Source organism: Protopterus annectens, chromosome 5.part0, assembly GCF_019279795.1.
Source record: "Protopterus annectens isolate FY-2018-M chromosome 5.part0, PAN1.0, whole genome shotgun sequence".
NCBI lineage: Eukaryota > Metazoa > Chordata > Ceratodontiformes > Protopteridae > Protopterus > Protopterus annectens.
The window spans coordinates 3,420,223-3,445,630 of NC_056735.1; the positions used below are offsets into that span (position 1 = coordinate 3,420,223).

The window sequence follows — 25,408 nt, forward strand, 5'->3', positions numbered from 1 at the left end:
TACACTAAGTACAGTTTCTGTACCCAGTAAACCTCAAACATCATCAAAATCTTTTAAGAAGGCACATATGTTCAATACGCATGAAATCCCACTACTCTATAAATAAATACTGCTACATTTAAAGATACTGCATAAATACATCTATCTAAACTCTCAAATTACACAAAATGTTTTAAACATACTGAAATGCATTCCTGAAAACACTGTGGTTGCTTCTTTTACCAAGACTGATGTAGCTTTACTCCCTAGGGCTCTGCTAAACTGAAGGAAGCTGTTATTTATATCAAGCTTTTGCTCTAACATTATGTTTTATATGGTCCTCATTTCAATCTTTGTATATCAATATCTTCATTCATTCACTTATCGATTGCTTTTATTCATTCAGACTTAAAGGTTTGCAAATACAAGGAAAATGTCTCAAAAAAGAGAGAGAGAGAGAGAGAGAAACAGTATTGTATACAAAAACAGCAACAGTTACCTGTCAGGTCTCCATCAACAATCCGTGCAACCTCTGCAAAATATCTGTGAGAAGTAGAGGCAATGCTAGATGCCACAGGTAAAATGTCGCCAATGTGCGTGCAGAGAAGGGCAATGTACTTCTTCAGCAAAGAACCAACTCCCAAAAGTTCAGGACCTAAGGACAGATCAATACTATGCAATTACACTACATTTCTTACATAAAAAATTAACTTAAAGAAATACAAATGTAGAATTCTTTATATTTATCATAATCTTCACTGCCCTTTAGTGTACAACATAAAACACTGATTGATGCACATACTGCTCTTACAATCACTATGAAAACATTCAGGTCACTTGTCCTTGGGCCAAGAACTATGAAGATACTGATACATGCATAAAGTACTTCAAAGAGGGCTCAGTGGCTGACTCAGGAAGTCCTGGTATTTGCCACTGCCAGGGAAAGCAAGTACTGCAATTTTTAGAAGCTACAATTTTTTTACGAAAAGTAGTCCACTTACTTGACAGAACACTGGTAGATGCAGGTAAATATGCATTCACAGCTGCAACCACACTAAGGGAAATAAACTTGCAGCTAGAAAATGCACAGATGGATATTAGGCAGGTTACAAACATAATAAAACAGTCTACATTGTTACACACTTTGCAGCAACTTCTTTGCCTCCAGCCTCTGCCTTGTCCACCAAATCTTACCTTGATCAATCCCATCAACCCATTTGTTTCCCCAGGGAGATAGCTCACTGGTCCATTCATTACACTCTGGGAAAGGAGCAATGGGAAGTGCTCCATCATCCATGTCAGATTCACAGATTTTTGTTTTAGCTACCTAAACCTTTCTTTGGTGGCTGACGTGCACTTGATAAATTGGGCATGTTGTGCACTGTTTTGCATGAGAATGCTTTAATGTGCTAACAGCTATATGTACAGGGACCAATTGTAGACCTACACGCATGTCCCAAAATCATATGCTTCCTGCCTTAATCCTTAAGCTTCATTAGGTGTCAGAAGCACAGCCATCTGGATTGCCTCCCTTCCCCAGGATAAGGTCCCAGAGCTGGTCTCACTTCATAAAATGTACTGGTTAATAAAGCTGAGAAAGAAGAAAATAACTAAGCCTCAAATACATGCCAACCATGATACTTGGATATCTTTCAGAATCATGTTTTCCATGAATATGATGGAAACTGGCCCTCATCATAAGTGCTTACAGTATTTTGGTCTGTGTTTGGAATCTCCTTATTCTATTGTGTGAATACATTACAAAAGTGTTCTGATAGCATACCCTCTCTACTACAACTGCACATACAAATTCTCACAACCTCTGATCTTTAAGAGGACTCCTGTAACAGAATGGTATTCAAGGGGTACATCTTTTCTTGTGCATTCAAGTAACTCTTCAAGTTTTGCATTCCATTGACCAGTACACACAAAACCTTCTTTGGTCCACAATCAACATCCATGCTGTCACTAAAGGGGGTACTTCTTGACCTATACTTCTTTTATTTGTTAACTGATGTAGAATACTGACCCCAATGGACCAATTACAAGCTCAGCTTGAGTCAACAGACATAGAAGTAGTGTAAATAAATGATGAAATTAGTTAATATCATTCACATAATAAAATACATGAGTAACCAGTCATATCTCACAAAAGCAGTCAAAAGTCATTGGTAAAACACTGGAGTAAGGAAAGAGGAAGTTAAATAAAAACTCAAGTTATGTCTTACCATAGCATTCCAACTGTGTTGTCGATCTTCATCTGTTCTTGACTGATAGGTTACGGTTCCAAATCTTGGAACTGATCCAGCCATTACAAAGCTCTTGCCAGCCAAAAAAATCTCTCGAGCTGCCAGTCTACCCAAAATTCCCCTCTCCAAATTACCTCAGATTGAGTTTGCCTATACAGAAGAATAGTGCAATAAAAGTCAGAAGCCTTGTCGAAGGCACACAAAACAATAAAAACCCAGGACAGGATATCGTTCTACCAGAAACGTGAAGGAGGGGGAAGGCAGGAGGGACACAAGAATAGATGAAGATCGACAACACAAATGGAACGTTATAGTAAGACATAACTTCTTTACCTGATGTCAATTTTCATCTATTCTTGACTGATGGGAAAGAGTCCCCCAGCCACATTGTATCCTTGGAGGCGTTATGAAAGGGCATTCCTGAGCGCCACAGAACCAAAGGATGCTCCTCCCCCTAAAGACCATATCCAATTTGTAATGTGTAATAAAGGTATGAGGCTTAGCCAAGGTTGCAGCGATGCAAATGTCTGACATAGAAGCTTTAGAATGAAAGACGACAGAAGTCACCACTGATCTTGTAGAATGTGCCTTGATTTGTTTTGGGAGTGTCATATTCAACTTCTTGTATATGTACGATATATATTCTCTCAACCATCTGGAGAGAGTTATCTTGGAGGCTGGTTTTCCTATAGTTGCAATGGCGAAGGATATAAACAATTGATTAGACTGTCTAAATTGTTTTGTTCTACACGAGCTAGAACTGCAATTGCCTATATACATCCAGAAGGTGAAGGCAGTACTCTCCTTTATTAGAATAATTTGGGAAAATACTGGTAAGTCTATAGATTGATAGACATTAACATCTGAGATCACTTTAGGCAGAAAGGTCAGACTTATCCTGAGTGACACTCTGTCCTTATGGAAAATTAAGGAGCTTTAGAACATGGGGCTTGTAATTCAGAGACGTATCTTGCAGAAGTGACAGCTATGAGAATTAACGTCTTCCAGGAAAGGAACTTTAAATCACAGGTAAATGCTGGTTCAAAAGGTGGTGTTGTGACGGCAGTACTAAAGTCAGATACCAAGATGGGAAAGGATCTTTAAAAGGGGGGGGGGTGCTTCAAGTGTATAGTACCTTTTAGGAAAACTTTGCAAAGTCTATGGAAAATCAAAGGTTGGTCTCCAAAACCGATATGAAAATTCAAAATCGCTGCTAGAATGACAGTAGAAGCAGAATCTCCCTTACTAAGGATGGCAGCCAGAAATTCCAAATTTTTTTCTACTAGCACTGAAAAGGAGTCTAATCCCTTATCAGAGGCTCAGATAAAAAATCTCTTCCATTTGGCTCAGGTAGAAAGTTCTGGTGGATTGCTTATGGGATGGCAGTAAAATATGCTGCATGGGAGAAGGGACAGCATTATGCCTGGCAACTCACAGAGGTGGAGGAACCAAGCTGTCAGCTTGACAGTCTGAAGGTTGGGATGTACTAGTCCCCAGGGATGGGACAGGAGATCCGGAACTCGGTCCAGAATCCAAGGGCGGCAAAGTAAATAAGGCTAAAGGAAGGAGCCAATAAGGAGCAATGTTAATCACCTTGCTTCTCAACCGAGATGCTTTCTTGAGAAACATCAGGATCAGAGGAACCGGCGGAAAGGCATAGAGCAGACCCCGGGGCCAATCGTGTAGATCATCATCTCTGGGTGACTTCCCTTGAGGGGGAATTAGGGCAAAGTAGCTTTTGCACTTGTTGTTGAGGGGTGAGGCAAACAGGTTGCAGCAAGGTTGGCCCCAACAAAGAAAAATCTGCTTAACTAATTTGGAGTTCAGAGACCACTCGTGAGGCAAGAGGATGCATCTGTTCAGCTTGTCTGCAATTACACTGTAGGGTCCCTGGGATGTGCCTTGCTATCAGAAAGCGGTTGGAAGATATACCTCATTGGAACACTCGAAGGGCTTCTCGATATAGAGGGTAGGACTTTGTTCCCCCCTGTTTGTTGACGTACCAGACTACTGACATTGTCTGACTGAATAACTATCATCCCTAGAGGTAAGGCAGAATGAAACACTTGTAACGTCAGAAGCACTACCCTTAGCTCCAGTACACTGACATGCAGGTTGGCCTCAGAAGGTGACCAGGTGCCTTGGGACCGTCTTCCCTAGATAATGCACCCCCCCCCATCTGGGAAGCATCTGTGGTCACTATGGCCTTGGGCTGGGGGAAGACAAAGGAAAGACCTCGAAAAATTTCCTTCTAATGCATTCACCAAGTGAGATCATTTTTGCATCGGCTGGAAATGAAAATTAAGTGGTCCATGGAATGAGTCAGACTTGATCACTGGTTTGCTAATAGCAGTTGGAGAAATCTCATGTGGACTCTTGCTACTGGGACCAATGTGGCAGCAGCTGCCATGGAGCCCAGAGCATGTAGAATCAGTTGAGCAGGTATTTGTTTGAGTGTAGTAGTGGCTGGACTTGTATCGGTATTTTCTGCAACCTGTGAAAGGGAAGCGACACAATGCACGAAGTGGTGTTGAGACGAGCTCCAATGAATTCCATGTCTTGGTTGGGAGTTAACTGAGATTTGGCAGTATTTACTGCTCTGCTCAACTGGCGGGACAGGTCCAGTATGAAGTCCGTAGTCTGTTGCAGTAGATGATGCCTGGTGGAGGTGGTGAGGAGCCAGAAGTTTAGGTAAGGAAACACTCGGGAATCTGTGCAGCCTTAAATGTGCTTGTGATTGCTGCCATGCATTTGGTGTACACCCTGGGGGAATGTGGAGAGACCAAATGGCAGCACCCTGAACTGGAAATGACTGGCTCCTATTCAGAAGTGAAGAAACGTTCACAAGCATTTGTCCACTTTTATGTGGTAATATGCATCTTCACTGTCAATAGAGGACATCCAATCGTCTTTCTCTAAGAAGGGAAGACACTGAACCGTGACCATCCAGAATTTTGTTTGTTGGACAAATTTGTTTAGAATTAATTCCAAAAACACACCAAAAAATGCAAGAGGAGGACAACAGTTCAAGGTTTTTAGCAAAGTTAATCTTTAATATTCGCTATTCATCACACAGACTTCCTCAAAAACTAAATTCCAAACAATAACTAATCAAAAAACTGACCTATCAGCTTTAAACATCAATTAATTCACAAAAATTAAGGACATCACATAAATTCATATAAAACATTCTTGATTAAACACAAATGAATATAAAACCATTTTAATAAAAAGACATTTTGGTTTTAAAAATTAACTATTTTTCTGTTTTTCAAAAAACATTTTAAATTTACATCATCATTCAAGCCGGGGGGGGGGGGGGGGATGCAAGTCTAAACTGCTATTCAGCCTCCCTCTGTTCTACTAAGTTCCTAAAATTACCACCCCTTGGGTCTTGGCTGACAACCTCCAGAATAGAAAAAGTGAATTTTTTCCAATTTACACAAACACTGGAATGCTTGTACAAAGCGTTGTTCAAATTTTTCTTTTTTATAGCATATACGTGTTCTTGAATTCTCTTCCTCACAGTTCTAGTTGACATACCTAAGTAAAAAGCGGAACACACTGAGCATAAAGCAATATAAACTATGCCAGAGGTGCCACAATCACATCTACTAGGAACTTTAAAAGTCCTATCCAAGTGTGTTTTTTTTGGTATTGGTTTTGTTTTATACCTTCGTCTGGTTGCGGCTGTGGTTTTTTTAGTTTTTTATACTGCTGCTCTATGGCTTGTGCACCACAGGAGGATATGCTGGATTTGATTCTTCATTCCACTCCTACTCACCGTGACAAAATCTTGGATAAACTGTTTTTATAGGTTCATAGGTTCATACTAGGCTATCTGCCCTAGGGCATTTATAAGCCTAGCCAGAATGTGTTTGGCTTTCGCCACCCATTTTAAATTTATTTTGCTATGCCCTTTTTCGAGGTTAGTATACTGTGCCTCTGTCTAACAGTGACACAGAAGTGATACCCAGGGTAAACCTACGATCTCCCATCCACTCATCAAGATTCCTCTTGAAGAGTGTCAATGAGGGACTCTGCCTAACCTGGACTGGGATTTTATTCCAGAGTGAAGGGAGCCTCTGGGTTATGAATCTGTCCCTCCAGCATGTCCTATTTATTTCAGTTCTGAGGTTCAAATCTCACGAGCGTGTAGCTCGATGGGATTTGGATTTTCTGAGGTGCAGCATGTCCATTAATTCTGGGTTGGACATGGCTTTATATGTCAGGCACAGATCGCCTCTGAACAGGCGGTATGCCACTGAGTAGAGCTGGAGTTTCTTTAACCGGGCAGCATATGGCATCTGTTTGAGCCCTTTGATCCTCTTGGTGAGGTACTTTTGGGGTCTTTCCAGTTGCTGCAGGTGTCTGGTAAGGTACATCCCAACAGGGGCATTGTACTCAATTATGGGCCTGATGAGGGATGAGTAAAGAGGCACGATGACCTCCCCTGATCTAGATGTGAATCCCTTCATGATTAGGTGGGCTATATAAAATGTTTTTCTAACCACTTTGGCCACGTGGCTGTCAAATGAGAGATTGCTATCAACTTGGGTCCCTAATTACTTCTTCTGTACTTAATGGATTACCACCTATGTGGTAATTTGTGGGCACTTTGTTTTTGCCAAAGGGGATGACTATACAATTTTTGGCATTTAGCTTGAGGCCATGGCTCTGGCACCAGTTGTCTGTTTCTATGAGGCCCTTTTGGAGGATGCTTGTGTCGGCTGGAGAGTCGATTATGGCGCCCAGTTTGCAGTCATCTGCGAACTTGGTCAGCCACAGTCCTTCCATGTTGGCCTGTACCTCCGAGAAATATATACCGAACAAGAGAGGTCCCAGGACTGAGCCTTGTGGGACACCACTTGTAACTGGTTTGGAGTCTGACATGGCTCCAGCAATTCTAACCATGTGGGTTCTGTCCTTGAGCCAGTTTGCAATCCATCTAGTGACATAGGGATTTATATTTAAGTTGGTGAGCTTATCTATAATGCCCGAGTGGGGTATTGTATCGAAGGCTTTTGCGAGGTCCAGGTAGGCTGTGTGGACCACCTTCCCCTCGTCAATGGCCTTGGTGACTGTTTCAAAGAAATCAACCAGGTTTAAGAGGCAGGATCTGCCCTTAAAGCCGAACTGAGTAGGATCCAGTGTCTGTAGGTCCCCAATATATTTATTTATGAGGTCCATGATGATCCTTTCCATAGCTTTGCAGACCAAGCTAGTCAGGCTTATGGGGCGATAGTTTCCAGGATCTGTTGAGGCACCACCTTTATGGAGAGGGACCACTGTTGCTGTATGCCACTCTTTGGGCACATACCCTGTAGTAAGGCTGAGATTGAACAGTAGTTTTATGTTTGGGTTTAGCTCTTCTTGGAGTTCATGTAGGATGCAGCCCGGGACACCGTCTGGTCCCATTGATGCTGTGTTTTTTGCTTTGGAGAGGGCGGCTCTTACCTGAGCATCTGAGATGTCAGTGGGGCAGCACTCTGCTGGAATAGATATTTGCCCTTTTGGTGGGGGGGGGGGGGGGAGAAGTTTGCACTGAACCTGTCAGCTAGGATGTTGGCAATGTCTGTGGGTTCAGTGTATTTTTTGTCATTTTGGACTAATTCTGAGCATATCTGGGAATTACCACCCAGGTTCCTAACATAAATAAAGAAAGCCTTGTGATTATCCTTAGTGTCCTGTGAAATTTTTCTCTCGAAGCTGGCCTTAGACAATTTTATGAGTGCCCGTAGTTTTTTGCTAATACTGATCAGTGATGCCTTCCCTTTTTGGGATTTTGCTCTGTCATTTAGTAGCTTCCTCCTTCTATTGTATAGTTTGTTTATGGCTGGGGTCCACCAGACAGGACGTCTGCCTTTGGAGGATTGGGTCTTGGTTTTATATGGGATCGCATGATCCATGCATTCCTGAAGGTGTTCATAGAATGCGTTTATAAAGGATACTGCGGTCTGGGCCGTATTTTCCACAGGCCCGGGGGCTTTGAAGGATTCCACCTCGGTTTTGAGGAGTGTGAAATTTGCTTTAGAGAAGTTTTTCACTGTGGTTTTCTGGGCAGGGGGTGGGGTTGGGATGTGAATATCCAGTGAGATTAGTTTATGGTCTGATCTTACCAGTGAGGGATACACTTCTGGTCTGGAGCATAGAGTCCCCATGTTGGTGATGATCGGGTCCAGTATGTTTTCCCCTCTTGTGGGAGTGGTAACAAGTTGTTCCATAGCATTTCAGTTTATAAATTTTAGGAACCTTTGGGCTAGGGTGTTGGAGCTAGAGTAATGCTCCCAGTCTATGTTTGAATAGTTGAAGTCGCCCAATATAATGGTGTTTGGAGAGACCTTCATATTTTCCAGTGTTCTCAGGAAGGCTGAGTGGGTTTCCTGGGTTTGGGAGGGTGGTCTGTAGCAGGCCATAAACTGGAAGGCAGTTTTACCCACTGTTAGTTGCACATGGATAGTCTCTGATGCTTTGTGCTTTGCCACCAACTTGGAGGTGTGGGTATCTTTGATGAATATCGATACTCCCCCTCCTTTTGTGGTTCGGTCCAAGTTCTGGGGCCAAAAAGCATGGTATGAGGTATAACCTGGTAGTGCTGGGGTGCTCTCAGGAGCCCTGAACCAGGTATTTGTTACTGCACAGATATCGATGTTCTCCATGCTAAGGAGAGTTTCGAGTGTGTGCATCTTGAGGTTTAGACTTCTGGCGTTGAGTAGCATTACTCTTAGTTTCTTATCCCTTGTGATACCTATGGAGGTGGGTTTGTCTTTTGAGCCTCGCCTAAAAAAGACACTATGGAGGTAGCAAGAGCCTTTGCCAATATCCGAAAGCCCAGGGGGTGACAGGTGCAAGCCGTCCCTAGCGAAGCATCGTGGCTTGTCGAGCATATCATCCCAAGCTGACAGGCATTGGAACCCTTTGAATGACACAAGTACTTAAGCCAATTGTTGAAATTGATCATCTTGTCTTCATATTGTGGCATCATTCTTGGTGAGGGTAAGATGCTACTCAAGGTCAGGGTCATACCAGCCTGGGCTGCATGCTCAGAGAGCTCCTCTATGTCTCTTTCCATGTAGTCCAGGGAGGTACGTCTCAGGTCATTCACACCAGCATGGACAATGACTGAGTCATATTTGTACTTGCCTTGGAGTGACCTGAGTGCTTGTGTTATGTGGCGGATCCTAGCGCCCGACAGGCTGCTCACCATGACCCTCTCCTTGTTCAGCCTGGTGAGCGGGACATCAGTGTGCCTGACGATAGAGTCACCTATTACAAGTGTATCAGGTGTGTTGTTTAGTCTTAAGGGCTGTGACTGTTCGGCACACTGGCTTTGTGAGATATGTATTGCACGTGTTTTGTTTTGGGGTAGCGGTTGCTTGGATGTCTGCTTTGGAGGTCTCTGCTGCTTAGGCAGATCTTTATTTAGAGCCTCTGAGTATGTTTTTGTGTGATTATGTGTTTTGTTTGCTGTCGTGGTAGGTCTATGTGAGACTGGAATTGTAGTGAGTGTGGTTTCCTTCTCCTCCTGACTGGTTATGCCAGTACTGAGTTGAGAGAGCTTAGCCTCCAGTTTGGCTATATAGTTGCATCTCTCGCATGTGTTGGAATTTGTTGGGAGGAGGAAAGGGTTGTCTGAGTACATGAGGCAGTTGTAACATTGCCTCAAGATTCCCAGATTCACCAGCTGGACAGGAGAAGAGATTGACAACTGACCTTTGGACATGCTAGAATAATTATTGGGAATTCCTTTATAATTGAAAACAAGGTAGGTGAAATGCAAAAATCCCTAGCTATTTTGTCTAGTAAAATTCAGGACAGTTATAGTAAGAGATCAAGATCAACGGACAGCGAGTTGAATAACTGTCAACAACACTATTGTTCATCGTTCAAAAGTGGAGGTAATTTCCCATGCTGCTTATAATGATGTCAAGAAACTTTTAAATGCAAGTTATGACCCCTTTAGTGGGGAAGACTTTCGTTTTGACAATGTTTCAGTCAGAAATGATGCTTCTAATCTGTTGTCAATATCAACAGTGTTTTTTATGAAGAACTTGTCAGGTTTTTTTTGATACTGCTGGCAAAGAATTTCTCAAACTATCAAGAATAAAAAACTGATATTAGGGTGGTTGATACCTGCCCCCCCACACTTTCTTCATTTTGTCTGGTGCTGACTTAGGACAACTCAGAGGACTTACCTGTTCACCATTAAACTGTCATCTTTCATGGTTTTTATTCTCTTCATGGTTATTTAGGCCATGAGCCTCACATGCCCTCTCTTGAAATTAGGTTGGGTTTATTCAATGGTACTTTGGGCAATATCATGCAGAATATACCTTCCACAAGCAAGACAGTGTCAGAGTATATTCTTATTTGTGATCTAATAATTACAGAATTATTTAACTTTTATGTGATTTGGATATAAAGTGTGATTTGGATATAAAGTGTGAGAAGATTCTGATGGCCTACATTAGGATCAAGATACAGTGTGAGCAGCGGAAACACTGCAATTGTGGTTTTTATAAAGGAATTTGTGTGTGTCAGGTACTCTAGTATCTGTCTGGTTTGGCTGGAGCAGGGGGTAGGGAGTTTGGATTTAGACTAGACTCTAAGTAAACATCATCCACAATATCTAAAACTGGAGGGATAGCAAGTGATCTGTGCTGGGGTAGTAAAAGAAACTCTCTGAGCCTTTTCTTAGAATCAGAGTAGGCTTTCCCAGTGGAAATGTTCCCTCATGGTATGTAAAGTTTCCCCAAAGGAGTAGTCTTCAGGGGGAGATGCTTAAGGAATAGAGTCTTCAGCATCAGAATCTTCATAAGGGGGAAAAGCGTAATCCTGTTCCTCAGAAGAATCTGAGGAAATAGAAACCTGCTCAGAGGAAGCATAGTCCTCCTCTTGTATTGGCCTTTTATCAGGAGGGGGATGGGAACCCCTGATTTGGGAAATCAAATCTTCAGCCATCTTAAGCATCTGTTTCTTAGGCATGGGGCCTTGAACAGGAGACTGATGTACAGTCTTTTTTGGTTTTAATGGAGTTTTTTGCTTAGCATAAGATTTAATGGTGAGTGTAGTCGGTCTGAAGACACCTCCTGAAACCGAAGGCGTTTCTACTGCACCGGGATCACCTTCTGCTCCGGTGTCGGAAGGGCCTAATGAAGATGGTTACAATGGCCTAGTACACTCCGCTTGAGAATTCGAAGCTGTCTGGGGTTTCATTTCCGCGGTCGTCAGGGGCTGCGTAGGCGCCTCACTGAAAACCGGAGAACTGGCAACAGGCCCAGCAGAGGCCCCGGAGTCTGGCTTGATTCTAGGCTGCCTGTCCTTATCCTTGCGTTTTTTATGCATGCCTGTCATCGGCTGCTCCAACGGCATGATGCAATTAAATTTCCTACCAAAGTAATGTTGTGCGAAGTCAAAACTGTGTTTGATAGCTCGTTTATTAAACCTAGCACAAAACCGACAACCTGTGACGTCGTGGTCTGGGTCTAGGCAAGGAATACAATAAGAATGGAAATCCTTATGAGGCATTTGCTTCCCACAAGAAATGCAATTGTTAACTTTTTCTGACATCGGACTGAGGCAAGAAAAGGTTCCCCAATGGAGTACTTAGCTTTACTGAAGACTTCGGACTGAAAATCGATTCGAAAATCTCAGATGTCGGCCGACCGGCACTTGCGAACTGCTTCTGCTTCAGGCACCGCACGGTAAGAAAGACTGAAGAAAATGGCGTCGGATGCCTCTTATATACCCCTGGCGCACTGACGTCAGGTCTAAGAGGAAGCAACAGCAACTGATGCCGGACCAAGACTTTGGAACTTTGGCCGACTGCGGGACCGCCTGACGGCAGGATAACCCAAGTGTGATGACTGCAGCAGGGTAACACGATGAACATCAGTTGCAACAAATCGACATTTTCATTAAGACAGCAAGTATATGGCTACTTCAATCATTATGATGAAGAAGAGAAGAGCGTAACAGGTATGCAACAGAGTATTAGCACATCTCTGAAAGGGACACTGTATACAGCATTAAAATAGGGAAACATTTTCTAAAATAGTGGGGAAAACTGAAGACTGCAGCAAAAGGTATGACACAGTGCCAACATTGATAATAATGATTTAATTCAGCATTTAAAAATGTGGGGGGTAACATTCCTGATCTGTCCAAGTTAAGTACAGTACAATCAACAAGGACCAATCTTGTTAATGTGTTGAAAATCATTCAGTAAAGTGGAAATGGGAAATAAACGTTCAACAGGTAAAACACAACTTCAAAAGTAGAGTATAAAACTCCTACTAAAGAACTTCACCATGAAAAAGCACGGAATTCAGTGTAAAAACAAAAGTACAAAATACTGCTAAGCTTTCAGACTGTTACACAAAGCAAAAGGGTATCTCCACTGAAATCTCAGTATTTGCAACACCAAGTACTGAAAGAATGAAAAAAAAAGATAAAAAATGCAGGAAGACAGCGAACAATAATTTTCATCTTTAAACTTCCTTTTTGCAGGAAGGAAAGCCCCCCCCCCCCCCAAACATATATATATACTAACTCCAAGATTAGCATAACTAGGAGAAAGGTAAATATTCTTGGAAATGGCTATCTTTGACTTGGTATATATTTAAGTCCATTCATACGGATATTCATTGTCAGACTTTTGGGATTCATTTTAGCAGGTCCTGAAATTTCAAATGGTTACCAGCAAAAGGTGTGAAAGACAGTGGGGAAGTCAAAATAGCCCAAAAGATAAAAGCAAATGTTTTTAACTACTAAATACATAATACTATCCTTAAAAGTTTTGTGAAAATCTCAAGAAATCTTACCATATCCACTGGAGACTTGATTATCACCATTAAATGGGTACAGTTTGCTTATAAGCAAGCGCTGAAAGCGCAGCAGCAGATCCAAAGAAGCTGATCTCTCTTTGCTGAACCGTTCATAATCAAAACAAGAAGAATTGCGACGTGCGGCCTCCTTCAGTTTAGAAATAGTTTGAGAAGCAATGTTCCTAATAAAACACACAAAAAAGTAATAAAATAGTTAAACAATACTTAAAAATTCGGGATTTCTTATACTACACAAGTGCTCTTCAGAATGTTACTGTTAACATTCACAAAATCCAGACAAGCAAGGTAAAATGGAAACAATTCAGAGAAACAGTCTGCAGAAAGTAGAACCACTGCAATGAAAAATGCAGGAAAAGTGCCACCTCCCAAATCATACATAAATGAGAAATACAGATACAAAAGAAATGCATTACTGGACTTCAAAGCAGACAACTGGTGCAAAGTGCATATGCAAACAAGTTTAACAGCATGAAAGATGTACTAAAACAGGGATTAACATATTAATCAAATGTTATCTGGTCGGTTGATACTTCCCCATTCCTGATGCCATAATATTACTATTAATTCTAATTCAGTTTCTCTTTTTACCTTGTAGGGTGTTTTTTTTAATTATCTCTGTACTGTGTGATAGTGGAGTTGACGCACTTAAGGGGAACGCCACCACAAGAGGGCCCTGGATACCCCCCTCCCCCATAAAATACACTGTTATATACGGCTGTGGAAAAGGTATTTGTGTTGTTGACTATTTGCTTTAGACCAGCTATTCTTTCAGATGGTTGGATTTCAGCAATTTATAGACTGACCTAACACAACATGAAGAAAACTATAATGCATAAGAATACTATAAAAAAGCCATGCATAAACCCATGGACCAGCTCTTTTTCCAGCGTATTTTCATCATGTTTTTTTTTATAGTATTCTTATGCATTATCAGGCAAGCAGTGCAATGGGATAGAATAATAAGGTTAATTAGGAGGATATACAAAGAGTCGGAGGCAAGAATTAAGGGGGGAGGGCTCCTCTCAAACAAGCTCTTATGAACAAAAGAATAAGGCATATGTTCTTTTTCTCCTTTATTTGCTTTATATTTACAGCCATCAAATCAAAAGGATAATAAGGGAATCATAAATTCAAGGATAATATCAATATGGAAATGATTTGCAGATATCATTTTGTACACAATAAAGCCATGAAAGGGTAGTTCAGTGTTGCACAATATTTTGAGACAGTTTAAACTTTAAAGTCTTTTAAGGGCATGAAATACATTAAGATAAAACAAAGGCTGTCCCCTATATCACTGTGTTGCAAGACACCCATGCTACTTGCATTCTTTCACACTCATTTTTAAGGCTGTTCATTCCTGCAGTTAGTGTAAATTTTTACATTCTCCTTTATCTTTCATTAGATATTTCTAAAGTTGTAGTTATTCTTTTAAAAGCTTGACTATCCAGACACAGTTGTAATCAAGCATAGCTTGTCAAAGAATTCAAGCTGCATTCCAAAAGCAATGGAGACCTGTCAGTCTGCAAAATTATCACCTCTCATTCTGAAACCTGATGCTTGTGACTTCAAGCAAACATACAGAATGAAATGAGTTATTTTCTCATTGGTAGTTACTAATATTTGTTTTAAAATACCTTCCATAGGTTCATAGGTAGGTACTAGGCTATCTGCCGGAAGGCATTTATAAGCCCAGCCGGAATGTGTTGGCTTTCGCCGACCCCTTAGATTAGTTCCCTGTGCCTCTGTCCAGCAGAGCCATTGAAGTGATCCCTGGGGTAAACTTTCTGTTTCCCATCCACTCGTCAAGGTTTCTCTTGAAGAAGGTTAGCGAGGAGCTCTGCCTAATGTAGATTGGAATCTTGTTCCAGAGCATGGGAAGTGTGCATCTTTTACATTTTAAATTATACCAAACACTCTTACCAATACATATTCACTGAATTTTAACAACTTCCCTGAGTTAGTGTTTCCAGCGCATTACTGTTTTGTGATTCTTGCTATCTAGTCTACTTTTAGCCCACATGGATCTCTCATTAACTTATACACATTCCTGGATCTAGTGCATGTATTACTAGAAATAACTTTACATAATACTGTCGATTGGTTTCCCTCACAAAATATATAGTTTCCTTTTTTATTATTTAGTTACCCCCTCTCCATTGCCATAGTTCCTTAATTAAAAGCAACATAATCCACTTTGAACATGGGGACTTTTATCAGACAGCACAGAGTACAGTGCCATACTCAGACATAAGCTTCCATTTCTTTGTAAAAATTTGGGATATACTACTAATGCTAGATATACCTTCTTTTCTACATAAAATTTGTCATACAATACTACTATGATTATTTATATCAAATACTCATTTTCTGTACGGTTCTTACTGATCTCAGTGATTTTAAGGTATCATTCAGAATGCAACTGAGACTTCGATTACGTTACATCCTTTTCTATACGAACATATATCCTTTAAAAATTGTCTTCATTGTTCCCAGTACATTGTAATTTAAATAATCTCAGATGTTTTTGAAAACTATTTAATCTCCTTTGTTTTATTTATAATTTCTTTTGGAAAACAGGAAAGGACTCTGCAGGAACTCTCTCCTTTGAGGTTACCATAGTTTGATTTTCCACACCTTGTTGACTGGTTACCTGCTCTACTGTCACTTTCTCTTACCTCCAAATCTATTTTTTCTCTTTGCCAGTTCATCTTTTCTTTGTTGGGGGTCCATGTAGGTTCATAATCCAGGTGGAAAGATGACTTTGAGCAATGCAGTACAACAACTTGAAATGTGTTTCCTTCAAAAGGAATGCTTCCTTAAAGAATTTAGCAATCTCCCATCAATAAACTTTACTTCCCCCCAACAGATCATGAATTACCCACCCATCACTTACCCCCCTCACACACATACTTTTCAAAGAAGTTTTGACTCTTCTACTCAAAATATTCCCACTGGCACATCGCCCAGATGTGACACCATAAAGCCTGGGTTCAGATATCACTGAAGGAATCACCTATATCTTTCTCTCATCTACATGCAGAACATGCCACAAACTTGGAAAAATGCTCTAATCTCCTCTTGAAATTAACTAACCCAAAAGATGCCTCTCACTTCATTCCAAATGCATCCTCCCACCTCTGGACAAACATCTTGAAAAAAAGAGTCTACACCAAACTCTACATCCAACAGCACCACCTGCTCTCCTCCAAAAAGCAAAGATTCTGGCCAGGATGTAGTACTATGACAGCACTTTGGGCCCTAAACAATGAAACTGCTGACAATGGCCTCCATACATGCACCCTGTTATTTACAGACCTAACAAAAATATTAGTCCTCAATGACCATTATCTTTTCCCAAACAAACTGAAATTAGTATCAGTCCAGACAGCACTCCAGGGTTTAAAAACTTCTTCAATGACGAACACTTCAGAGTTAAAACAAAACGCACCCAATCAGAACCTGCACCTTTTTAGCAAAGGTGATACTACAAAGATCTATTTTTGCCCCCTCTTCTCCATATTCATTAACACACTTCTTTGTGACTACCCCCATCTCCAGTCATCCACTATGCAGATATGGCCAATTACCAATCAAGTCAATCTCATATCATCATTCAATTCCAACTCCAGTTAGACTTGCATGAGCTGCACCAATGGGTCAAAACAATCTACTTCTCAACTCCAACAAGATCTCAAACTATGCTTTATGGAAATCCATAGAAAATTCACCAAGCACCTGACAATCTGAATTATACAACCACATGACAGTTCCACCTTTAAATTACTAGGATAATGGGCTGATCAACCTAAACTTCCATTTCCATACAGAGTAAGAGCAAAAATAAAATCTCTCCTCTTCTGGGTAAAAAAGATCTCCCCTTTTCTATCACACCAGCCATAGCAGCCAATGGCAAAGTAGTTCTCTCTCAGCTAGAACACAGACTAACCACTTTCACATCCACCTCCAAGAAAACCAGCACCATACTCCAGGCAATCTTTAACAGTATCTGATGATTATTTACAAACTCACTGTCTGCAAGTATCACTGTAGCACAGAAAATGACTACCCATAAAACAAAAACCTAAACTACTGTTATCCCAACTCTACAAACTACTCAAACTCCAGACATTTACTTCCCTTGTAGCAAAATGTCATGAAAACTCCTCCTCCTATAACCTGGGACACTATTCACAAAGCATACCAACTCTCACTGCAACCAGAACCAAACTCCACAGCACTGCACATGCATTCTCCTCTCAAGCATCTACTCTTAAGCAAGTCCTCTCCATCAACCTAGGAAATCAATATCAACATCAACACATTCCAAATATGGAATACAACTGAAAAAAGAATCTGTTCATCTGAGCCAAATGCTCCTGCTTCAACACAGGCCACAATGCCCAAAACACTATCCCTATCTACCTACCACTTATCTTCTCTCACATTTTCATAGCTGCTCTCTCTTTAACTTCACTTTTTCACTTCTTTGTTGTCCTGGATGTCAGACACATCAGCTACAAATTTCTGTACACAATTCATGGTGGTTTGCAAGCTTTTGAGATTTTAAACTGCTTTTGGCCCAGATTCCTGTTTTTACTTGCTTACACTACCACTGCCATCTTGAAATCATTGCCAATATTTCTTTTGGATGGCTTGACGTTCACATTTACTCAGCACCCATTCCAAATGTAGCTATTTAAAGGGTGAAGGATTGCTTGATGTGCATAGTCTGAAATAGGCTGAAATACATTAAAGTGGCTATTATTTCACCTAACTGGTAAGTCAATTACATTTACTTTACATGCATCAACTTGATCTCATGGCAATGTGGGACTTGCTTAATTTCTGTAATCTGAAGCAAGCTGAAATACTCCATTATGGGCATATTTTTCTCAACTAACTAGTCATATGCATTTACTGTACTCACTCTAATGGTAGCCATTCATAGGAAGGTGGGCTTACTGAATACGGGTTATTTGAAACCAGTGATAATATAAAACTGTGTACATGATCCCAAGTGGCACATTACTCTTCTTTACCTTATTCACTCAAACTACGGCTTCTGTGAGGAGCTTCAGCATGTGAGCATTAATTGAAGAATGCTAAAAGAACACATTACTGTGGGCACTGTTACTCTCAAGTGGTCAGACAGTCAAGTTTACCTAACTCATTCCAAATATTGCTATTTTGGGGGGTGGGGAGCTTAGTGGATGCTATGCACCTGAAACAAGCTGCAATACATCAATATAGACAGTATGGCTTACATCTGGTAACTGCAATGGGAGGTGGTGTACAGGCTTGATGTTATTGTTGGAAACAAGCTGAAACACACTACCATGGTCAAAACAGTTTATACTTTATTCATCCCATGACTCCACTGTACCCAGTCATATTAGTTATGAGGGTGAGGGGAATGCAGCCTGTATATTAATGTTGGAAGCAAGCTGAAACATATCATGGACAGCATGTTGTGATACTTAACCCAATACACATACCTGCTGCATTGACACTAAGGTTATCATTTGAGGGGTGGGTGCAGCCTGTGTGTTACTGTTAGAAACAAGTTAAAACACATTAATATGAACATTTCTCTTATCTCAACAGTAATCTAACATATTGTTATTTACCTCAACAACTGCTGAACTAGCTGAACTAGAGGCAAGCACTGTTTCCCAGCAGACTCGTAGATTCCAGTGTTAATGAGATCCTTATCAAGTGGAGTTCTACTCCGGTGTAGGGAAGAAGCATTGGCTTCTTGTTCATCAATTTCTTTTTCTTTCTGTGCTTCCTTTTTTGCTTCAATATCCTAAAAAGCATAAATAAAGGCATAATTCTAGATTATATTAATTATCCAAGAAAACAATGTTACAAGTTATAAACAGGCATGCACAAAAGTCATTTTTACAAGGTTTCAGAATTGAGACTGCTCACTAGCTCAGTATACAGCCAAGAACTCTTCAATGGCAAACAGAATGTGCTACTAATGATAATCGTTCGCTATTCCATAACTTGTTACTATGAGTCCCAGAACAGTTGGACAGAATGAACAAAAATGCAGACTTAACATATAACATCTCCATGACTGCGGTTTCACTGAGTATTCTCTTTTCTCTGAGTTATGATAATCTCGGAGTTTGAATATATACATCTGGGGGTGTGAGGTGAAGAAACTTGCCTGCCTAAAAAAATGCCTTTAAAGGAAAGGGTACAACTGTGCAACTCCAGCTAACTTGTAACAGCAGATGTTTGAATTTCTTACTGCCTCAATGGCATTTTGGGTTATCTGCCTGGGAAATCCAGTACTGGCAAACTTTCAAAAGCTCAGACTCTCTGTTCCAGTGGCAGCTATTTGGCTGAGAACATCATGAGAGGGAAGCCTTCGGCTCTCACAGAAGCAAGTGTTCAGGCTTTTTTGTTACCACAAAGGAGGACAGGAAAGTACCTGAGACTAGAATCATCTAGCAAAAGTAAATTCTCAGCCAATCACAACACCGTATAAAAAAAAAAAACAATAAAAACTGAATCAAGAAGGTTGAAACCTACCTCAAAGTATGCACAATGTGGAGGATGGCAGGTGGGTGCTGCCACTTACACAATGAGGAATTCGAACATCTACTATTACAGTTAAGTAGGACTTTCGTAACTCTACTACATTCATCATTCCCACCAACTCAGTAGCATTTGGGTAGATTCCCAAAGCCTACACCACCTGGAATATGGAAAGATAAGGATCCAGGAGCCCCTGGAATATGGTCCTTGCAAAGCTTGCTCTGGACCTTGAAAAGGAATTGTGTTTGTATTTCTTTGCGAAGGTATGAATAGAAGATCAGGTTGTTGCTTCTAGAATGAGTCCAGAGTCCATCTGTTTCCCATGTACCACTGAAGAGGAGAAGGCCCTATTCAAGTGAGCCTTAACCTTGGCTGGAAGATATTTACCAGGTGGGAGTACCAAATAACAGAGGACAACCATCATGCAAGAGTTTGTTTAGAGAAAAGTTGATCTTTCTTAACAACCCCCCATACAGGAGACAAACAGCTGTTCAGCATTTCTAAAGGTCTTTGCTGTGTCAAGGTACTACCAGAGCTGCTTGTGTGCCACCCAAGGACTGTAGAATGTTTTCTTCCTTGTTTTTTGAATAGGACATAACACTGGGAGATTGTTGGCTTGATTCCAGGTAAACTCAGAAAACTTCAGACATGAATGACAGATTAGTGTGTAACACAACCCTATCCTTTTAAAAAAAATTGGACATAGTTGGCCTACCATGAGGGCTTGTAGCTTACAGACTTGCTTTGCAAATGTCAGAGCAATGAGTGAAACAGTCTTCCAACTAATGAATCATAAATCAGCCAGAGAGGCAGTTTCAACAGAACGCAAGGTCAATTTTTAAGGAACAAAGTTGAGATATCAAAGAAGAGGAATTTGTTTTTGACAGAGTCGCAAGTGCAACAGTTCTTTCATAAACTGACAACAAAGAGGGGGTCCATGTACAGACAAGCTGAGGTGGCTGCAAGTTGCACTTTGATAGACGCATATGACAAACTAAGTATCTCACATAAATATTTCAAAACTAGACAAGTCAAAACCCTTTCAGGGTCTCTTGTTACTGGCTAGGCACAAACTAGAAAATCTCTTCCACTAATAAGTACAGTATTTTCAAGTTGCAGGTTTTCTTTCCTCCTTAAATATCTGCTGAACATCCTCATGGAACAAGTGCCTAAAAGGTATCAGAATTATCCAGGCTGACAACTGCACTTGCTACAAGTTGGGGTGTACCATTTGCCCCGATGTTGTGTAAGCAGATCCAGCCTGTGAAGAAATCTGTGGTAATTGCCTTAGCCAATTCATTTAAATGGGAGAACCAATTTTGCCTGGACCAAAAGGATGCTCCAATAACATTAGGTAATTATTTCTGAATATTTTGCAGTACTTTGGGAATCACTGGAAAGTGTGGAACTGCATATAGGAAATGATTGACCATGGGAATGATACAGCATCCGTCTTCAAAGCGTGGCTACAAAGATGCCATGAACAAAATCTTTTCAGTTGTCTGCACTGAAAGGAGGAGAACAGATCTACTTGAGGTGTTCCCTGCATCAGGATCAAGTCTTCAAAGACATCTACATGGAGCTTCCACTCATGACGGTCTGTCCAGGATCTGCTTAGTATGTCTGCCACAGTGTTTTCTTCTAATGGAATTTTAATTTTGGAACTTTTACAGGAGTGTTTAGAAAGGAAAAATCTAGGATACATCTCCGGCTTGATTTTGGACTGTGACTTCCAGCAGCAAGTATTTCTTACAATATCAAGCTTACCATCTTAATAAAATAGAAGCAGCAACATTTGCCTGTATTTGCACATTCCAAGCATATCTTTTTAAGCATGTTTTGAAACGAGGGCCAAATTATAAAATTATAAATGCAGGAAAATCATCCAACCTGTTTGCCCACTGTAAAAATTAATTCCATACATATCATTGATAATTTAACATTCTAAAACATATATTACTAGAAAGCAACATCCTTTTGCTCTGAAGATATAACCATTTTCCCTCTATCAGAGGTACTGGATTAGATGAAGTCAAGGACTTTTTAATTGAGCAGGCAGCTGGGGAGACCACAGCTGGGTTGGCAGTCAGATGATAAATAAAACTAATAATATCAGAGACCACCCTATATTTCTCTAAGCCTTTAAGGGTTTATTGGAATAAATACTTGTTTATCAAGCTGCTTGCAGGATACATCTTCCAAGACTGGTAAGACGGGGGATAGCCACAGAACTGGGCATCTTATCCTTTGTAAGGTTATATGCCCCTCATAGTTCTGGGATAGTTCCAGACTGCTCCTCACAAGCAAAAACATCACTAAATGTAGAAGTCATCTGCAGAAGAGAGAATACTGTTTGGACTTAAACTCAGTTTCACTTTGCGAAGAATCAGAGTGACTACTCTCAGTGTCAACTAGGAAATCACTGTTGTCCTCATCGGGTTCCTCATTATTCTCTGAAACAGAAAAGTTTCCAGCCAAACCAGCACTATAGACATGTATGGGAACACAACCACCAACATTAGCTGCCTACAGGACACTCAGCCAAGGAAACCACATTAGCCTCATACAAAGACATAATCCGATTATCTGCTGTATGATGAAGCTTCTGTTTCTTTTGAACATGACTACTACATAAAATATCTGGAATATGTTCAGCAAGGGATCTCTTACCTCCTACTTGGCAGATAACCCAAACTACCACTGAGGCAGTGGAAATGAGGGTGATCTATGTCCGACATTAGCTGCTGTGGTTTTAGTCTTTTCGTAATTCCAGGGATTATATTTAAGACTCTCACAGTTACAATAGAGAGCCCCTACTGATAAGCACTAGAATGATACGACTGGCAGCCTATAACTGCTTAAAGTGAAATGCACATTCCAATACCAAAGTGACCTCAGTGAATACATATTTATACATTTACTATCTACTTATTCTTTAACCAGTCTTCAACTACTTCTAACTACAATTTGGGTCACAAGGTGAAAAGAACTGTTATATGCATACCCTATCATCCTAAGCAGTGTATCACTGGGAGATAGATGGGAGGAAATGAAGTATCCAAGAGAAATCCATGTAGGCCATTACGTAAGCATATATATATATATATATATATATATATATATATATATATATATGTGTGTGTGTATATGTGTGTGTGTATATATATATATATATATATATATATATATATATATATATATATATATATATATATGTGTGTGTGTGTGTGTGAGTGTGTATGTATATATATATATATATATATATATATATATATATGTGTGTGTGTGTGTGTGTGTACACACCAAGATCTAATTATAAAACTTTGGAGCCGATAGGTACCAAACACAATGAAATACCACAAAATGGGAGCACTATCTTCTGAGCAATATGATCAAAACACTAATGCTGTATTACTGAAGAGTGAGATAAACTGTGCAAGAGTAAGAGGAGCTTGCAAACAAAGTAAAAAAAAAATAAACCAAGAAAAATGATACCCTCACTATGGCTAACTAGATAAAGCACCCTAGTGGGCATAGTTCTAAAACAGAGTTAAAAAAAAAAAAAAAAAAAAAATATATATATATATATATATATATATATATATATATATATATATATATATATATATATATACACACACACACACACACACACACACACACACACACATTTGTACTGCAGCCAAAAAAGTAACATGTGAAGCATACAAGATGGTGCTCCAGCAGTAAACTCAGGAGGAGTTCTCAAGACAGAAACTGAATACTCTCTAGGAGATATCACCCTTGTAAGCCCTTGATGTCCAGAAGACAGGAAACAGTAACAACTCATTCCTGGTGCCACTCCTGTCATTCCTGGAACCACTCCTCTACGAGGATGAAGAAAATCAGCAAAGAACATTAAACAATGCTAGCTCAAGGTCAGTGGAGCAACTGACTGGCACCTTTCAGTATTTACTGTTATAGCAGGACTAGTGCATAAATTAGAATGGCATGAATCAACAGCTATCATGTTCTTTGTACATTCTGAACATAATTTTAACAGCTTAAGCTCTTCCAACAACTTGTTGTGGACCTGCTAACTAACATGCATGACACACTGAAGTATAAAGTATGTTATTGAACAATAATATACCAAACTACTCAGTTATTTCTGCTACAGGTTTTAACAAGAGCTTTGACAAGACAGCAGGTAAAAGGAAAAAAAAAAAACAAGCACCTGTCAAATACTCAAAGGCACAGAAAATCACTGTAATGTTCAGGAGCAAGTGAGGGCACAGTTAATGACGAAAGTTCTCAAAAATGTAGAGTTACTGTAGGCATCCTATACTATTCTACATTTTCATCTAGGTACTCTTAAGTTAAGTGATCAATACAAGATCAAAGTAGTTAATGTTCTTTGTCTTTCAGCTTTTCCTGGTTAGGGGTCGGCACCGCGGAACTCCAGTCCGCCAATGATTGGCAGTTGTTTTTTATGCTGTCGAGTTGCCAGCCCGACGCCCAACCTTCAACGAAGGCATGCCCATTCAATGCATGTCTTTCGAACGCCCACTCAACATCGGGGAGAACATGCAGACTCCACACAGAAGGCACTCCCAAACCCAAGCCGAGAAGAGAACGGGAGAACCTCTTACTGTGAGGCAACAACGCTACCGCTGCACCACCGCGTAAGTCCTACAGGATCAAAGTAGTTAACATTCCTTAAAATGGCTAGAAGTAAAACTCTTTGGAAAGTATAGTTGTAGCAGCACACCCACCATAACAGGATACAAAGTGTGGAAATCACTGCTGTAGCAAAATTATTATCCATGGTAAATAACAGAACAGATGTAACCCTTCTGAATTGGCTGTCTTCCACACACATATGTCAAAGTTGTCCTAGCCACTACTAACAACCAGCCTTGTCTAAATAGCAAACAATTACTACAAAATGGCAAAACTGTTTAATTTTATTTTTTAGAAAACTGCAATATGCAATTATCAAATACAGCCACTGAGACATACAAAACAACAACGCCTAAGTCTAGGAGTCAAAATATGTAATAAATGATCGGGGATTCAAAGTCAGCCACATGCCTTATCATTCTGATAACTACACTATTGTAGTTGTGCTGCACTACTGATAAGGTACTTCCTTTCACAAAGGAAAGTTATAAGGTGTACAAAATGTACTGTCTATAAAATAAAGATGCATCTAATTCTCTTCAAATGTCAGAAGCATCATATTGTCCTAATTTCCTTAAAGTCTTGTCTGTAAAGCCCTCAAAGATATGCAATGTGATCCAAGGACCAATGCACTAGCCCTGGGAAAAGATTCCACAGTAAAGTATCTTAAGGAGTGGGATCTAAGCTCTTCCATTTTAAATAGTGACTGCTGGCATAACTAAATACAGAGGAATGTGATTAAGGGATACCCTCCAACTCACTTCCTTTCTAAACACAGACATCATGTAAGGGAGACTGTCAATAAAGATGCCCCCAAGTGCTGGCAAAAGTGGAGTGGCAGGTTCTACTGCAGAAACAATCACCATAACAGTAGATGTTCTACTGGGAACATAAACATATAAACTATGCGCACAGTAGGGTTCATTGCTACTCTAGATTTTTTTTTCTTTTGCACCATGTTTTAAGTTCTCAGTGTCTGCCAGCCAAAAACCCTTAAGGCAAACTACTGGCCCTTTGTTCCCCACAAGAAAACAGCTGCTGCCACCCCATTCATTCCCTACAGAGTGACAGACATTTCAGATGTTATATCCAGGCATCTATCACGGCTTTTTGCTTTAA

At 40.3% G+C, this 25,408-nt stretch overlaps 1 protein-coding gene across 1 annotated transcript in view; it reads right to left on the reverse strand.

Moving 5' to 3' along the window:
- HERC2 (HECT and RLD domain containing E3 ubiquitin protein ligase 2) overlaps positions 1-25,408 on the reverse strand; it is a gene marked incomplete in the record, with an annotated part of 3,551,743 nt that overhangs the window by 2,501,663 nt on the left and 1,024,672 nt on the right. The window contains 3 exon segments of the mRNA XM_044072055.1: positions 479-634; positions 13,052-13,236; positions 18,706-18,884. Of these exon segments, the coding sequence (XP_043927990.1) occupies positions 479-634; positions 13,052-13,236; positions 18,706-18,884 (520 nt within the window).